At 45.3% G+C, this 18,460-nt stretch overlaps 1 protein-coding gene across 3 annotated transcripts in view; it reads right to left on the bottom strand.

Annotated features, from left to right (window-relative positions):
- Positions 1–18,460, bottom strand: part of Elf5 (E74 like ETS transcription factor 5) — a 332,927-nt gene that overhangs the window by 308,691 nt on the left and 5,776 nt on the right. For 2 of the 3 annotated variants that reach the window (XM_076929357.1, XM_076929356.1), the window contains exon 2: positions 5,844–5,968. In XM_076929357.1, coding sequence (XP_076785472.1) covers positions 5,844–5,968 — 125 coding nt within the window. Of the gene's footprint in view, positions 1–5,843; positions 5,969–12,139; positions 12,272–18,460 lie in introns of those variants that run through there. The other variant, XM_034495281.2, reaches the window with a different exon arrangement.

Below are 18,460 nucleotides of genomic sequence, written 5' to 3'. Positions count from 1 at the left end.
GCAGGAATAGGGGAGCCAGGATCCAGAAAGACTGGGTAGTGGAGTATTTCCATGGTCTCAGCTTTAGGATGGGGGGAGGGGAGGTGTTAGTGATGCCACTGAGGAAGGGAGGGATCCTGCCTCAGGGCCTCTATTATCTGCCCCTGTGTCACTCCCTGCTCTCTGCCTGAAGGTGTTTTTTTTCCCCATTCCTCTGACCCCTGAGTCCCTCCTATTCTCCCTGAACCACAGCAGTTTACACTCTAAAGAATCTTCCCCTCAGGTGCTTCTATGAAAGTTCCAGAAGGATTCACAGCACCTCCCTCCCCAGCTGTTGAACTCTGGTCACCCTGAACCAGGAGTGCTAAGAACCCCTTCCCATCCCCCTCCTTAGCCCACCAGTCCTCAGTAAGTGTTACCAGATCACCAGTGATTAGATCTTTACCTTAGGGTAAGGAAACAGGTTCTGGGAGGTTACATGGTTCCCCTCCAGGGTCACAGTGGCCATTAGTAAGGTCATTAGACACCATGTGGACATCTTGCATCATGCCACATTTCCTGGTCTTGGAGGACCAAGTTGAGTGCACATGTCAAAAATAAGATTTGGATTAAGGCAGGCAGATGGGTGCATATTCATGTTTATCTATTGTCTGTCTGTCTGTCTGTCTATCTATAACTTAGGTCTGAAAAATCAGAAAGATGGAGAGGTAATGGTGCCAGTGCCTCTGCTTCTAGCAACTACATGAAAAAGAACCTTCTGGTATTTGGAAGGAACGAACATAGAGCAAATGAAGGGACTAGTTATATAAGAATATATTCTCTTACTGGGTCATACTGTCTGGAAAGGTACAGTGTTTTTCTTGACGTGTCTCTCATTTACAAAACACACTGAAGTTTTGGGAGAAGCTTGCTATGAATCCTGTTTGCCTAGGCTTCTAGCCGAGGCCTGCCAGCAGCCTATGTCCAGAAAGCTTGATGAAAAAGTCCAGAGGTCACTATTAAGCAGCAGGCCTTGCCAGCTCCTTTGAAGTCTGAAGTGGGTCAGGGCAGTTGAGGGCCTGCTGCCTTGGGAAGAAAAGCTGAGGGGCTAGAGAGAGTTGTCACTGACTCTAGGGGAGCTCTCTCAAATGACGCTATCAGGTTGGATGTATTTAGTTCTTTGGGCTGACATCCTCCAGGGCCCTCAGGATAGGGAGGTGACACCCATGCCTGAAGTAGCTCCAGGTAGGGATATGGAAATTAGAAAGTTCATACCATACTGGACAGGCAGCTACCCAACTCTGTGTTCATTCTCAGCTTAAGGAACAACTAGAACAAATTCAGGACTGGGAAAGGGGGAGACAGACAATTGGCTTTAGAGGAGGCCCGAGGTAGACAACTTAAGACCATAATTAGCATGATTTATTAGCATAGGGAGTTGGGAAAGCTTTTCGCCCAGGACGACACTGTAGAGAGGTGGTGAGTGAAGTGGGTAGTGTAGGGTGCCATCATCTGCAGCTTTGGCACAAAAAGGAAGGGCTTTGTGAGGGAAGTCCTGGGGTGATAAATGGCTTCCAGGTTTCCTCTCATGGCTGGGCTGGCCCCATCCTACCTATAACCTCTCTTGGCTTCTTGTCCTAACCTTGGAATGACACAGACCATGAGCAGCATAAGGAGCTGGACCAAGAAAAGAGGAGGGCTGGCTGGGTGCCTGCAAAGTGTCACGGAGAGTTAGGGAGCGGCTAAGAGAGCCAGACCCTGAGTTGTGATGGCCATGGCCGCTCCTTAGGCCTCAGTGGGCAGATGGAGCAGCAGAGGTAGCCAGGAGTGACTTCTCTGGGACACAACTTCTGCTACAGGACTCTGCTTAGACTTTTCAATGATTTGTGTGTTCTCCAGTTTAGATTTAGAAATTCCTAGGCCCATACCTATGGATGTTCTCTTGAGTTTCTGTGCCCAGCACATGAATCTTAACTTAGAAAAGCCCCAGTAGGATTTAAATGTATTCCTCTTTGATTTAATACTTAGAATGGCTTGGCACTGGTCTTTTAAAGAGCTCTCCTTAAAGTAAAATCTCATATTGGATAAGCACAGCTGTTATGTTTTCTTTTCTCTCTTTTCTTTTTCTTTTTTTGAGACAGGGTCTCACTATATATTTCTGGCTGACCTGGCACTCACTCTGTAGACGAGCCTGGCTTCAAACTCACAGAGATCAACCTGCCTCTGCCTTCCTAGCATTGGGATTAAAGGTGTTTACCACCACACCTGGCCCAACAGCAGTTGTACTTCCTGAGTGTTCTTATGTACTAGTCACCCCGCCAAACGCTGCTCCTTCCTGCTGTCTTCAATACATCTGACAAGATCCTAAGTCATGGCACCAATTCTACAAATAGAGTAATGGAGGCCTGAGGAGACAACCCTTTCTAAAGTCACACAGTAGGTAAGGCGCCGAGCTAGACTCAGGTGAAGCAGGTGTTGCCCATAGCTGAACCTTAGTAACAGCCGTGCAGAATGAAAGTGGAGGAACCTAGCTGAGGGTTGGGGTGCGGAGGAGAACCAGTATCTAGTCTTCTCCACTGCCACCCAGAATCTATAGTAGACTTAGGGGCCTCCTGGAACTAGTTCCCCAGTCTAGAAAGCTCTGCTTTGGGAAAAAAAAATGCATAAGCAAAAGTGAAGGAGGTGCCACATGTTGGCACGGGCATTTTTGAAGGCCAGGGAAGAGGTGTGTGGCAAGGAGGATATCTAGGGTGGAGCTCTAGGAAGTAGAGGTAAGACCAGAACATTTTAGAAGGTGGATTATTGGAACTTAATTGGATATACAGTCTTTAAAAAAAATATGCATGTGAAACTTGTCATGGTGACATGTGGTTTTAATCCCAGTACTGGGTAGACAGGCAGGTAGTTGAAGTTGGAGGCCAGCCTAGCTACTCAGTGAGCTCTAGGACACTCAGGGCTATATAGTGAGATCCTGCCTAAAAAAAAAAAAAAAAAAAAAAAAAAAAAAAAAAAAAAAAAAAAAAACTGTGTGTGTGTGTGTGTGTGTGTGTGTTTCATACTATATTATGCATGTGAAGTACAGAGTTTCTATCTGACTAAATAGTCTAGTTGACAAGTTTTTATTTTGAAAAAGCTGAGGTCAAGATGAAGGCGAATTCATGAAGTTCCAGTGTATTTTGCAATCTGTGACTGTGCCCTTCCAAGCTTTTAGTGCAGTCAGCCAGAGGTCCTGTTTCAAAGAGCAGTGTGGACTCATTTGTGGTGAGGGCACAGGCTCAGGCCTTCTCAACTGAAGTCATTTGCAAACTTTGAAAACAGCTGGGTTTCACTGGGCTGAGCATCACAGCCACTCTGTCCTAGACGTCACTTGTCTGGAGGGTACATTACTTCTCCCTCACTTCCTTTGCCTTTGGTCTTAGTCCCAGATTGGAAGGATTACTACTGAGATCTAAGTTGACTGGAGAGAGGAAGTTGATGACTGTTTTCTTCCTCTCTAGGAGTTTTGGGGTGTCCCTGGGTGAGGCAAGCATCTAACAAGTGCCAGGCACATGTCAAAATGCCTGATAATATTAACTCTTATTTTACACTCCCAGCTTTAGGGAGTGGATACGATTTTGGGGAAGGAAAATGTGTCAAATGGCTTGCTGGTGTCACTGGCTGGTGAGTGGCAATGTCAACCCTTGAGGGCAGATACCAACAGGAAGTTCTTATAGGATAACTCCCTAGACAAGGTCTGGATTTAGGATGACGATCTGTGAGTCAGCAAGGAGACATGATTTAGGGGGAAGCGGTCAGGGCATCCTGATTACCCAAGCTGTAGTCCTGGTAGAGAAGGGCTGACTACCCAAGCTCTAGTCCTGGTAGAGAAGGGATTTTTAGAAATTCAGACCCTGTCATTTCTCTGGCTGATGATGTCCTGATTAAGAAAAGAAATGAGGATATTTTATTTTCATTGATATCATTTCTTGATGGAGATACTTCACTGTTTTTTAAAACAGTGGCGAGAGAGGTTTATGTTTCTGATGTCTCCTGATGCAGGATTCAGAGACACTACTGGAAGAATCCCAGCAGTGACATTGTCTCACCTTCATTACACTAATAGAAATGCCAAGGACTCAATCTGTGGAGGGCTGCCCTCAAGAATCTGAGAGTGTACAGAATTATGATACAGGATCAGCTCCATTGGTGATGCCTTCTGTTAATGGATTATATTTTTTATTGTAGTAAAATATACCAACTCCAAAAACTAATCTTTTGTTTGTTTGAGACAGAATTTCTCTGTATAGCCCTGGCTGTCCTGGAACTCACTCTGTAGACCAGGCTGGCCTTGAACTCAGAAATCAGCTTGCCTCTGTCTCCCAAGTGCTGGGATTAAAGGCATGCGCCACCACTGCCCAGCAAAAACTAATCTTTTAAAAATTGTATACTTCAGTGAGATGAATTATGTCCATACCGTTGTGTAAACACTAGCATAGCCATCAGCTTTTGAACTTTCTTCTACCCCAGCTGGAAGTAACCCTGCATTTTGTTGGTGCCAGCCCATAGCTTCATTCTTTTCCCATCAAAGGGGAGATCAGGGCCTGAGAGATTAAGCTGGGGCAGCTAGTGCCAAAGCTTCTCTTCACTCTAAGGTCACACGGAACTTAGACTCTTGTTGACTACAGAAGCTACTGCTCCTGTAGCCAGGACATCACACGGGCAGTGTTGGAGGCCTTCTCCCAACTGCCCTGCCCCCATGCCCCTGGAAGAACAAGCACTGACAACATGAAAGACTACCCTAGAGCCTTCGTGGTCTTCTTTTCAGGTTCATGTTTGAGGGAGCAAGGTGAATTACATTTCTCATCATCTTTCAGGGAACCCAGATACTTCCCTGGACCAAAGGAGAATTGCACTGTATACTCAGATAAGTCAAGTACAAATGCAGTGATCTCTCAGGTATGCCCAGGCCTTCAACATTGTGACACGGAATTGTCAGCTGCAAAGTTCTCTTTGAGAACTGTGCAATTGACTTCCAAAAAAAAAAATATATATATATTGCAAAGGAAATCTCTCATACTGTCATAGGAATGTGTATGACTTTTGTGCTGGGCCACATTTACAGTTATCCTTCACTGCATGTGGACTGCAGACCATACATTGGACAAACCTGATAGGCCTTTCAGCTGAGAGTGAGAGATTTTGTGTGTGCATGTGTGTTTGGAAGGGTGAATGTGTGTGTGTGTAGGGGGTAGGAGTGGGTTTATTACTATGTGATTTAGGAATCACTTCAATTCTGGGTGTGTAACCCTGGCCTCTAGCTGTAAAGGCGGGGGCTTCCTTGTGGCGACAGTGTGTAGCAGTCAAAGGCTGGGCCCCTCCTGCCCACCTATAGACACTAAGCTCAGATCTGTCCAGGCTCGTGTGCTCAGGGTTAAGTCTCCATGAGTACTGACAGCTTCATTGGTTCTTGCGTCTGTCACCTTTATGGGTATGCACCTGCCATGCCAGCAGCAAGCTGGCTTTGCTGTGATGTGCAGTCACCCAAGCACTTACTCAGGCATGGAGGCCTCAGAGGGTTTCTGGGGCAAAACTCAGCTGGCCTTTCTCTGCAATGAGACTTACATAAGACCTCAAGCTTCCTTCTTAGGTATAGAAAACTGAGCTAAGCATTGGGAGGGAGAGTGAGAAGGAGATATAGAGAAGGAGGAGGAGGAGGAGGACTTAGGGTGGGCAGGAACCTGTGTTTACTGAATATTACTTTGAAGCAGGCAGAATTTACACTATTTACTCCTTCTGCCTGGCTTTCCATCAGCATCTGCATTGAACACTGACATTTCTGGGCTACCTTAAATCCAGCCTGAGCCCAGCCCTGCTGCCCTTGAATGGGAAACCCCATATGTACGCACCTGTCTGATGCTCAAAGGCAGGGTAATATTCTTCATTGCTGAACAGATCGGTCCAAGACATCAGAGGGTCACAGAAAGATGCGTTGGGCAGGAAGGTGCTATGGGTTACGGAGTCCAACATCACCCTGGAATATCAGAGAGGCTGTGAGGACATATGGAATGCATGCTCTCAGAAGTTTCATGGTATAGAAACTCCTGATGGAATGACCCTTATCTTTTAATAAGAGCAGCAGGTAGACACTCCCATCCAGTGCTTTACACGGATGGTATTCTGTAGTCTTCACCACATCCTGCCTGTTCCCATTGCTCCTATGAGAAAACTGAGCCAGAAGAGTTGAGACAGTTGCTCAAGTAACATAACAAGAACGTTTCAAAGCTGGGATTTGAGGATGGAGACTTGGATTGTGCAATCCTGTCTCTTTATTGACTTTTCTCTTTGCTTGTGCCTGACCCTCTGAACTCTGACATATAATATTTAAAAGTGCTCTTGGGAAAATGAGACAAGCACTGCCCTGTGGGATTCTATCCAGAATGCTGAAATCAGAGCTCTGAACGTTTCTATGTATTAGCATGTGTATGTGTTTGCCACGATCTTATTTCCCATCAAAACCAGTTCTGGACTGATGTTGTAAAGCCTTGCATGCATTAGACATGTGCATATGAACACACATAATCTAACAGCGTATTGCATCTGTAGGTGATTTATTCCAGTTAGTGAACATTTACAGAATACCTTGCAACAAAATTAATATGCTGGAGCAATCCTGAGTCCTCCCAGGAACCCTGTGTCTGTAGGATGTATACCATATTACATTCCTGACACTGGAGCACTCTGTTCCACTACACCATGCTCCAGGTGAGTGGAGAGGGGAGGACTGTGCTATGTCCTCTAGTACTTTCCTCAGAGTGACCACTCTGATAGGTGCTGGGAAAGGTTTTGCTTTATGGATGAAGGATGGGGAGGGGTGGTGGTGGAGGCTCTGGGACTCCAGATAGCAAGTACAAGACAACCCAGCTGACAGGAGATGGGATTTCAGTGGCAGCTCAGGTAGATCATCGTGGAAAGTTCCTGATCCTAACTGCCATGCTTTGCTCCCCTGGCACGTCATGCTGGTAGATGGGGAGCTTAAGCAAAGGTGTCTGGCTGAGACTGGACAGAAGACTGTGTGTTCTGCCCTGCCAATGTCACCTTTGCTGCTCCCCATGTACCCAAACACTACTTCTGTGCTTCATTCTATATTTCTGTAATTTAAGGGTGTGAGTCATGTTTGAAAGGTTTTTAATTTTTTTTAAATATAATCTGCTCACTTCATTTTCTTTTCTTTTTTTAAAAAAAGATTTATTTATTTTATTTATATGAGTACATTGTAGTGTTTTCAGACACACCAGAAGAGGGAATCAGATTCTATTATAGATGGTTGTAAGTCACCATGTGGTTTCTGGGAATTGAACTCAGGACTTTTGGAAGAGCAGTCAGTGTTTTTAACCGCTGAGCTATTTCTCCAGCCCACTTCATTTTCTTTAATTCTTGAAATAAAGTTAATGAGATAAGCTGGTTCAAACTCAATTCACAGGAAGGACACAGCAGCTGAAAATCATAGCACTGGCAAACACCAGAGCAAACATGAGATTCCATGTCCAGGGACATTGTCAGATAGAACCGGAAGGCATGAAAGCTTCTCCATTATTTGGTACAGTGTCCTCTGTTTTGTTTTTCTGCCTGCCACCAAGGTAATTTTACTGAATCCATTTGCTTCTCTAAATACAATGAATTAAAGTTTTTTAAACAGCCACTTTCTCTTTTTGTTTGTTTTAAAGTGAATGCCTCTTCAAAGGATAAACTTTATATTAGCATTATAAATGGAAAGTTAGTATTCTTTTAATGTACATAAAAATGCACCACCTAGCTCAGGAGTTATCTACAACCTGAAGCCAATCCAGCCTATAGCTTCTTTCTTTCTTTATCCTGAAGCCAGAAATCTTTTTAGATTTTGAAATACATGTTTACTTAGCATTCTTGATTTTTGTCTTTTGGCCAGCAAATCATAAAATATTTACTACCCGGCCCTTTGAGGGATTTGCCAACCTCTGGGCAGAATTACCTCCTGCCTTGCTGGTGCTGTAGTACCAGGGCTGGAAAATACACGCTGTCATTTAACGGGGAAGGAAATGGAGACCCAGGGAATCTGTGTCACTTGCTCTCAATGTCACACAGACAATGGACGGGAGGGTTAAGCTGGAGGGAGGCCCTAAGTTTCCCATGTGGTCTGTTAGCTTTCCTATCTGAAGGCACAGCACCATCCCAGGCATATTTATATAATGAAATGAAAACTAACAGGGATCTTTTGAGATGCTCACAAATCTGCCGTCATGATCACCATTCAGTGTGCAGAAGAACGGTATGCTGGGTATAATAAAAAACTAGAGTTCGGGTTCTTAATCTTAGATATTCTTTCTGCGGAAACACACAGAATCCTGTATATTCCCCAGGTCTCAGTTAGGAAGCCCTTTTCTTGATACCCCGATAGGGTTAGTGGGCACAGCAGTTATCATAGCCATGGATCTCACCTGGGAGCCTATCAGTCAGAAGTCAAGGCCTCCTGGGTTTGGGCTCTGATTTTCCCATGGATTGGCCGGCTTTATGTCTTGAGTCTGTACAGGGTGGAGATGGCTGGGAGGAGAATTAAGACTACTGGCACTTATTCTAAACTTGACTTCTGAAAAGTCTTCTTCTAAGTGTGAGCAGAGGAAGGAAAGAGTCTCATACTTTTTGAGCTGGACACTAAGAACACCACTGATGTGACCTTAAACTGCATATGGAGAAAGGAGAGGTGGGCCCCAAATGGAAGCAAACAGAACACAGTCTCCAGGTCTTCAAAGTCTAGGGAGCACCCTCCAAAGATTAACCCTAACCTTGACTTTGCCCTTCCTCATCCATCCTAACATATAGAAGACATTTAGTATTTAGCAAGAAACATATTTGGTAAAATAGAACTGAATCTCATCAGTAGGGCGTTCACTTCCTTTAAGGACCCCCTACCCCGGCCCAGCGCACCCTCTTGATCTGTAACCTCTTCAGCACTGCACACAATGATGGATTTGGTTCCCTTCGATAATTCCTTTTATGGCAAATTATACCCATTAGGTTTGCATAGAGGGCTTTTTCTGGTATTTACCATGCTGTTTTCCTTCCACAATTATTTCTTGCTTCTTCGTGGGGGTTAGGTCTTTTATGAAAGCATTGAACATTTCTTTCTTTCTTTTTTTTGTTTTGCTATTGTAGTAACAGGAGGCGTTATTAAGTCTAAGCTCACCACAAAAGGCCAGGCTACTTAGCCAGCATGCACTAGGTGTGCTAGTTCAGGAATAAAGGCTGCTTTGTGTTAGCAGCACTTTCTCTCTAGGCCTTGGAAGGTGTTTGTGGTAAGTGGGCATTTTGGCTGTTTTTTTTTTTTTTTTTTTTTAAATGTAGGTGGATAATCAGTTTGGTGCCCTCTTCTCAGTGAAGACTCTGGACCAGCAATATCCAAAGACCAGGTCTGAGTTTGCACAGCTGTTCTCAATGGCAGAAGGCTCTGGTGTGTGTGTGTGTGTGTGTGTGTAATGAAAACAAGGCAGAAAAGAACCAGGCTAGGTAGGCCTAGCATTGCACAGGACCAAAATGGGGATACTAGAAGGTTCCTGGGCCCACTAGCCTGGCCATCCTCTGGCTTGTCATTATGGAAAGAGAACACTTCTAAACCTGTACACATGTACACACATGGAGCCACATTAATAACACTTGCACTTTGGTCAGGTGAAGTCACCAAATACTCAAAACTCAACCAGTACCACTGCTCATTAAACCTGTAGCCCCAGAAAGCCCTCTGCTCCCCTCCTCCTCCTTCCCTCTCATGCTCAACTGGACAACAGAGCTGGGTTCCTTATTCCCATGCCCTGGCTTTCAAGAGACCAACAGCAGATGGGAGCAGTTTCCCCCAGACTCATTATCACCCTGGCCACCTCATAAGGAAGGCATGATCGGTACGAAAAAGATTGGCCTGATCACCCTAAGGTGGTGGAATCAAATGAGCTCTCTTTTACTGGTGAGAAGGTTGATTACAGGCACCTTTGGAGTGAGTCAGGGCAGGCCTGGAACTGAGAGCCTCCAGCAACTTTCTGTCTCCTTTTGGAGCAAGCTCACATACCACGAGTACAATAGGGTCCACCCAGCTAAAGAACCAGGCCTATAGGCTTTTGTCCCACTTACAAACCCATGGCAAAAATAATAGGTAGAGTGCAGCAAAGGTGCAAACTACCCAGCCTTGGCCAATTTGTCAGAAGAGGAAAATTCCTCCTTTGACCCTAGCCGAGGTCATCAAGGTCATTTTAGGCATGTGACCAAATATCTATCCAATTAAGCATCTACATTTTGGCTATTTCTCCTCTTTCCTTTCTATTTCTTTTCTCCCCTTCCCTTTCTCTGGTGTATGGACTTACAGTGCAGATCAGGCTAGCCTCAAACTTGAGGCAAGCTTCCTGTGTCTATCTCCTGAATGTCGGTTTACAGGCATTGGCTATTTCTCTGTCAAAACATCTTCGAAGGAAGCCAAAGCAGTGCGGCATGAGGAAAGGGAGACAGCGGGAACCTCCCACAATTCTACCATCTAGGCAGTGCCGTCGAGAAGAGAAACTCGTTTTCTTTTCTAACGCTTGACTGTCCACTGTGTTCAGAGCCTTACGCACAGGGAGTGCGTAATTTAATTTAATTTCCCACCCTTCGGGGCTCTTTAAGAAGGGCGGCCGCAGAGGGCTCCATGAGGGTTTCAACACTTGGAGCAGAGGAAGGCTTGTGGGTTGGGTACTTGAGTATTTGTTCTGAGAGCAACCACAGCATGTGGGAACCAACTCACTTATGTCACTTATGCCTTGTTGAGTAATCCTCCATTTTTCTTTAGCTTATTTGGGACTGCATTTTTTTAAAGCTATTTTCTCTAAAACCTCATTGAAGGAAGCTGCTGGCTTTGATGGGCAGATCACAAGTTTTAGGTTGAAGACACAGGGAGTGAATATCGCTTGTGATACTCATAAAGCAGGCAACGTGAGGGCACAGTTTCTAACTGCCCAGTCCGCTGCAATCTCGGACTTTATTGCAGGCATGCTAAAAGTTTTGATTTTTTTTTCCCATCCTGGTCTGCTAATCTGTAAGTACTCATGACCATCTTTGATAACCTACTTCCATGTCCTTAAAATGGACATTTCAACACACAGTCCTCTGAGCGTCCTGAGGATTTAATAAAACTAGTGACCATAGATCGAGTAGCTAAACAATTTCACCCTGAACACTTGAGAAGAAGAGGCAACCAGATTGTAAAAGCTGCTGTCCCGAATACATAGAAATACAAATCATAGAAAGATCCTTGCCAAGAGTACGAAGGCAGACGAATGAAACCTTCCGTGTGGATGAGCATACAGTAGCCTGGGTCTGAGTCTTTAGACTACAATACAAAGCCATCTCCATAAATTACTGGGCCTCCTTGCGCCTCAGTTGCCCCATCTGTAAAATGGAGACGAAGTGCATAATGCTCTAGGACACCCGTTTCTGTCTTAAATTCTCGCACTATAACGCAGATGAGGGGGAGCATGTGTTTCCAGTTGCTGCCAGGAGGGGGCGAATGCCCCCTCACCCCACCCCACCCCACCCCACCCCACCACAGTGCACGCACACAGACTGATAAAGTTTGAGAATACAGTGGAAAAAAACCCTAGTCATTTCTTTTCTGGAAGCATTCTGTTCCTAAGGGAGTGTGAGAGGGCCAAATGAGATTCCTTTAAACTATTTTGTACAAAGTCCTAAAAAAATGCCTCAAACTGTAAGAATACCATTCTCTGTATCAAGAGGGGCAGCTTGGTGAGCTGGTCCCCCAGAGATCTGAGGGGTGAGGTCAGGGATCGGTGGTAGATTTTTCTTGAGCTGGCTATCCGTGCAGAATCCGGCTCCCTCCGAAAGGCAGCTGAAGGATGGGCAGAGACTTAAGCGCCTGTACACATTCTCTCAGCTGCCTTTGGTTTCGTGGAACCAGGGGAAGTGGGGGCCGGTGAAGAGGGTGGGTGGCCACCTTCCCGGAGGACACAAAAACTCTCTCCGGCAAGCAGTCAAGCCTGAGTCAAACACCCCTGGAGGAGGCACTCTGACTGCCTCACGGAGGGGCTGCTGTGGGAGCAGGAGACAGACACTCAGTCCCAGGCCCCAGCTAAGTCTCTGAGCCCCGACATCCCTTTCAATTCATTCAAAAGAGCAAAGAAAAGCTGCTTACGTGAAGACAAGTGGTGGATAGGTCCAGACAGAAGGCTTTCAAGGCAAGAGAAGGCAAGCGCGCTCCCAGCACCAGCGGACGGTAGAAATAAAGGCACCTGTAGCCTTGTGATATAAGTGACACCTACAGACAGGTCCGTTTGGTTTTTCAGGTTTATGCACAGCCCCTTTGATGACGGTGACATACGGTGTGACACGGCTCCTCGGGGGTGGGGGGTGGTTTTCACATGCAGAAAGTTTACCTTTCTCCTGCTTTTGTGCCCAAACTCCCACCACCCACCGAGGGGACCCAGGAAACAAGCAGAGAATTCTTGCCCCTAGGGGATAAGTGGAGGGCTGGCTGGAGCATTCTCCCTTGAGCAAGCTGGAGGGAAATTCAGGCCTGGTGTCTCTGTTCATTGCAGCCTTTGCCTGGGCTGCTCCAGTCCTCCTGAACCTCTATATGGAGTGTTATCCCTTTTCTGTGTGTGTTAGAAAAGAAGAGCAGAGCCAAGTAGTGGTAAAGAATAAAGGTGCTTCAGGGATCAAATTCCGAGCCCATCATTTTCTGGCTGTGTTACTGTGAATAAGTTAATGAGCACATCCGGGATCCATCAGATTAATGCAATAATGGAAACTGTCTTTGGGGTGCTGGAAAGGCCATACTTGGGAATGTCAGCAAATCAGCTGGAAGCCTGTCCTTAGATGCTATCTGCTTCCTTCATAAAGCATGTTAGTCAGAATTCCCGTCCTTCTATTGATCCTGGTGGAGATCTTCCCATCAGGGGGCAGGGAGAGAGTCAGGAGCAGTGCTATCACTGGCTTCCACTCTCAGCACCCAAAGGGCACCATGTTTGAATACAGGAGCCATATGACAACTTTCTCCTTTTCCCAGTGTCCTCTGTTTTACAGATGGAGATATGAAAAGACCTTGTAGCCCCAGTGTCGAGCGTCCAGAACCACACACTGGGGTCCTGACTTTGTTTGCAAACTCTCAGTTGTCTCACTGAGAACTACCCACTTTTTAGGACATCTCTCAAATCTAAATGATGCCCTATGCAGCCGGCTGGGAGGAGTGTTTGTAGCCCCTCTCGTGTGTTCCGTTTCTCCCTCAATCTCAGGCAGCTGAGACACCAATATGTCCAAACTGCAGACTCTGAGTTTGAAGTGGAAAGCAGAGACTGGTTGGTTAGGTTTTCTTGGGAACACTGGGCATGGGCACAAACACTCAAATCCAAACACACGAACGACGTGAAGAAACAAAAGGCAGTTCATGTGAGGAGTCGTGTGTCATCATGGAAAAATAGTTGGGGAGAGATAAGTGGACTGTTGAGGCTTGGCTCTGGGACAGGCAGGACAGCCAGCTTTTCTGGACCAGAATTCTCCCAATAGTAATAGGACACAATGGGGTTAAGTTAGCTATTTTAAAAAACCCAAACACGTCATTTTGTTGGACGTAACAGTGCATTTAATCATGACACTCAGGTGGCAGATATCTGTGGGTTCAAGCCCAGGCTGATTTACACAGTTTTAGGCTAGCCAGGGTAATACACACAGTGAGACCCTGTATCACCAGGCATTTTTAAAAAATAAGTTTTTTTGTTTTTTTGTTTTTTTTTTTTTAATGCATACTGGTATTCTGCTTACTTGTATCCTGTGTGTGAGGGTGTCAGATCCCTGGAACTGGAGTTATAGACAATTGTGAGCTGCCACATGGGTGGTGGGAACTTAACCTGAGTCCTCTGCAAGAGCAGCAAACTTTGAGCCATCTCTCCAGCCTCTCCTCGTTGCTTTTGACACAGTCTATTGCTGAACCTGATTAGGCTACCCTAGCTGGGTTGTAAGTTCCCAGGATCCTCCTGTCTCTGCCTCTCTAGTACGGGGACCTGCCCTGCTGTATCTGGCTTCTTGGTTTTTTTTTAAGTCCGGGTTCTAGAGGTTGATTGAACTCAAGGTCTCAAGCTTGGGAGCCAAGTACTTTATCCATAGCACCATCTCTCTAGCCCTTAGGGCAGGAATTTTAAAAGTGTCCTGTTTGAAGGATGAGAACTTAGAAGAGGGGTAATCTAAAGAAAGCTTCCCCCTGGGATTCAAGAAGAGCCTCAAAGCTTCTCTCTAAATCTTCTTGGTAAGATTTCATCTGAACAAAAGAATCTGCACATGGCCAGAATCTGGAAATAACTGAATTCAGATGCCCTCAGGGATATTTTTTTTCAAGTTTTAACATCTGTGACTGTGTTTGAGCCTGGTTTCTGGGGGACTCCTATAGACCTACATGCTTTCCTTTGCTGCTGAGCTCTGGGCCGTCCCGTGACTTGTTTCTGAACCACGCGTACACAGCCTTCCCAAGGAAACATTTCCAAGCAAAAAATGCTATTCTGTTACTGGGTTTAGAAAACAATACGTTTTTGGAAAACAAAAGCAGTTTTGTAGAATTCGCATTTTTCTATGACCTCAGTTTGAGAGTGGAGAAGTAATCTAGCAGCTGACGTGGACGACAGTGTCCTTGCTTTGCTTTGAGGTCCTGAGTGCGTAAGGTAGCATCTCTGGGTGACTGTCTGGGGAACTACAGGCATCTGACCCAGTAGATAAAAGGGATGGTTAATATGAAACAAAAACAAAAGAGAATTTACACTCTAAATGTAGACATCACATGTGATTAGAATGGACATTTGGATGATCTCAAACACCAGGAAAGCTTCACGATGAAGGCGAGACATGGAAGCGGGAAGGGCAGGCGCCAGGGGTGATAGGGGAAGAACTGAACTTTAAATCTCTCACTATTTCTCAAACTAGTCATTGCATCACTGTAGCAGAGTCGCTGGGAGGTGACTCTGGAGAGACCCCCCCCCCCCCGGCCCAGGCTGCAGTTATTGCTGTGCTATCTGTTGGCTGGTCGAGCCTGAGAAGCCCTGAAACAACTCTACAATTGAGTGAGTCTGATCTGCTCTCTTTCATTAATTAAACTCTGTGCAGACCACTTATCTCCCTTTCTCAGGTGATGAAGATGAAGCCAGCCAGCAAACGGCTGGCAGTAGCAGTGGCCGATCGATCACTGTGCAGCACTGAGTGCTGTTTGCCTCTGCGGTCCAGCTTCTTAGGTTCTGACAGTTCCGGGTGCTCCTGGGGTAGATTTTTGGGTAGGGGAGGAAGGAATTCCATCCTTTACCATATCTTTCATATGCCAAGAGTTGTGCTGGGATGGCTCACCTGTCTTACCTTGGTTATTTTTCATAGCAACCCTATGAAGTGGTTATTATCGTATTATTTTTAAGATGAGGAAACAGAGGGGTTGGTGCTTGGTGGATGTCACTCAGCTGGGCTGGGGCCAGCTCTGGGTTGAACTGCAGCCTACCCGATGTGAACACCACACCGTAGAAACAGGGTTTCATATTGGCCTCCCTTCCTTGTTCTGACCTCAGCACTGGCCTCTTTGGATGTCTCCCTCTCTATGGCTCATGGTCTTCATGTCTCCTGGTGATTTGCAGCACAGCTCCTCTTTTAGTGTAGAGTAGAAATTCTTTTGTGTACTTCACTGAACATGGAGCTCTGGGGTGAGTCTTGGGGTAAAGAAGACAGCCAACATACACATGTTCTCTCTCTCTCTCCCTCCCTCCCTCCCTCCCTCCCTCCCTCCCTCCCTCCCTCCTACACACAGAATCAAGTGAGTTAAAGGACATGCTACCTGACACGAGGCAGGAGGACCCCATCCAAGGCTTCACTGGACCCAACAGACTTGTGTCTGCTGCTTTTCCAGGAATTGCTCTCCAGGTCACGTCCCTAACCCCCTGTAACCTGCCACATTCACTGTCCCTTCCCCACAACCCCAACCAGGCAGCCCAGGCTGAAAACAAAAGTGAATTGAAAAGAAAAAGTCATAGACTATTAGATCATTCGATCATTAGACCATTAGGAGAGGCCTTTGGCAGGCAGGTGAATGCCCAGGCTGCGGGGTCAGTCTCCTTTATCCTGGCTTTATTTTCAGGACAGACTCTGCGGAGAATGCCCTATTGTTTTAACTAGTTCCTGTCAAAATGTGTTTTGGTGGATGTTTGGTGGGGGCAGTGGACGTAAATGACAACACATTCCTGTCACCTGGCACCTGGGAGCCATTAGAGAGGCATTGACTTCATCTATTTCTTCATCTGGGAGGCATTTACATCCATGGTTGCCGATACATGATACATTTCATTAGGATGGAGGGAAATATGGTTGTTGATTGAGACTCCTGACCTTTGAGTTTGCCGTCCCAAGTAAGATATTGAATAATCCTAAGAGCTGCCCTTTGCTGGGTGGATTTCTTAGGTGCTCGGGACAGACTAAGCATACTGTGTATATTAAGTCATTTGATGATTACTTAACTCTTATGAGGGATGTGTCATCATCAACACCTAAAATTTACTGATGAGGAAACAGGTATAGAGAGTTCAGGTAACTTGCCTAATACCACACAGCTGGGAGAACACTTCCCAGCTTTTGAACCCGGTGTTGCTGGTGTTCCCAGCTTATGGTAATCCTGGGGGAGACAGTTGACTCTGAGTTGAGATGTACCAACTTTCTGATATGACGATTGAAGGCAAGTATGCAGGCCTCTAAAATCCACGGCATGGACACATAGGCACATATGTTAAGCACATTAACAATTTGTGTGTTGATTGTGTAGTCTTAAGATAACTTTTTTCCCCTTCATTTCATCTTTGAGTATCCTTTCCCATCTTTAGCCATTCATGTGTCCTTCTCTGACTAAGAACCCCAGTTCAGTTGAGAGAGTCAATGAGATGGCTCTCCCCCACCTCCTACATTCCTTTCCTTGCCTGTGCTTTGGAAGTGTATATGTTCAGTACTGAAGACGTGGCGCTCAAACTCTGGTGAAACCAAAGGCTGGCCACGGTGTAATGAAGATGAACAATAGTGCAATGAATGTTACAGAATTTGGTTTTTGTTTTGAGACAGGGTTTTGCTATGTAGCTCTAACTGTCCTGCAACTTTCTATATAGACCAGGGTTTGAACTTACAGAGACACACCTGCATTTGGCTCCCAAGAAATGGGATTAAAGGTGTGCACCATCATGCTTGACTTGAATTTGATTTTTTTTTCTTTTGTTTTTGAGAAAGGATCTTATGTAGTCAAAGATGGTTTTGAAATGAATTCAGTCTGTAGTGAAGGATGACCACAGACTCAAGATCCTCTACCTCCCAAATGCTGGGATTACAGGAGTATGGCACTCTGGTTTACTTGTGTAGTGCTGAGGATGAAACCCAGGGCTTCATGCATGCCAGATGAACGTTTTACCAACTGAGTTACATCTACAATAGAATCTGATTCTTTTAAAACAATTGAAATTATAGAAAACACTGATCTACTCGACAAGGGCTTAATTACATCAAGGTTTGTGAAATGGCTGCCACCCTGCAGGTCTGTCTTTTTGGGTCAGTAGAGATATTAGAAGCCCACCCATTGCAGATTTCTCTCTCAGGATCAGGCTGGTAAGTCTGAAGCCATTAATGGCTGTGCAAAAGCACAGATCTGAGATGTTCTCCAAGGAAGCATTCTTGAAGACAGAGTTTTCCCCAGTTCTTTTTAAACATCAACATCCTGTCAGGCATGAAGCTTGCTTTCTGAGAGTGTTGTTAGAGGTGACCCTGTGGCCAGTCCTTGTTGTTGCCAATTGGGTATGGGCACTATGGATACTGGTATTGGTAGCCTTGCTGGTGTGTGGGCTTGTCCCTCCATGCATGGCCAATGAGCTCAGTTGACCTGGAAAGCATCCTAACCAAGGTTAACAACAGATAATCACATTTATTAAAAATTCATCTTCCCACGGGGCCTCTGACACTGACACTGGCCTTGCTGCAAGAACTTTGAGCCTGTTCTGTCACTGGTCAAGGGGGAAGGACTATACATGCAGTCTGGAGATGTGTGTGACCACAGTGGCCTCTAGATTCTATACTTTACTCCTGCAGTCATCATGGGAAGGTGTGTCTATGGTCAAGAGAAGAGGAAGGAAAGGTCTACTGGGAGAAACTAGTAATTGAATCTGTGTAGATCTATCTTTATCAATTAGCCATTTTTTTTGTAAGATGCTGCTGAGAAGAAAATGGTATTAGGCTAGCTGTCCATCAACCGATGAATAGATAATGAAAAGTTATATAGATGGAATTTTATTTAGCTGTAAAGAAAAACTGAATTATAAAATTTGCATGAAACTGGAAAATATTATATTGAGGTAATCCAGGATCAGAAAGACCAATGTATGTATATTCCTTCTCATATGTGGATCTTAGCTTTTAATGAACAGATTTTAATTTACTTATTAATTTTATGCACATGGATTATTTTGTC

Source organism: Arvicanthis niloticus, chromosome 2 (assembly GCF_011762505.2).
Source record: "Arvicanthis niloticus isolate mArvNil1 chromosome 2, mArvNil1.pat.X, whole genome shotgun sequence".
In the NCBI taxonomy this organism is placed as follows: domain Eukaryota; kingdom Metazoa; phylum Chordata; class Mammalia; order Rodentia; family Muridae; genus Arvicanthis; species Arvicanthis niloticus.
Note: the sequence above shows the minus strand (reverse complement) of the source record. Positions and strands in the feature narration are given on the sequence as shown.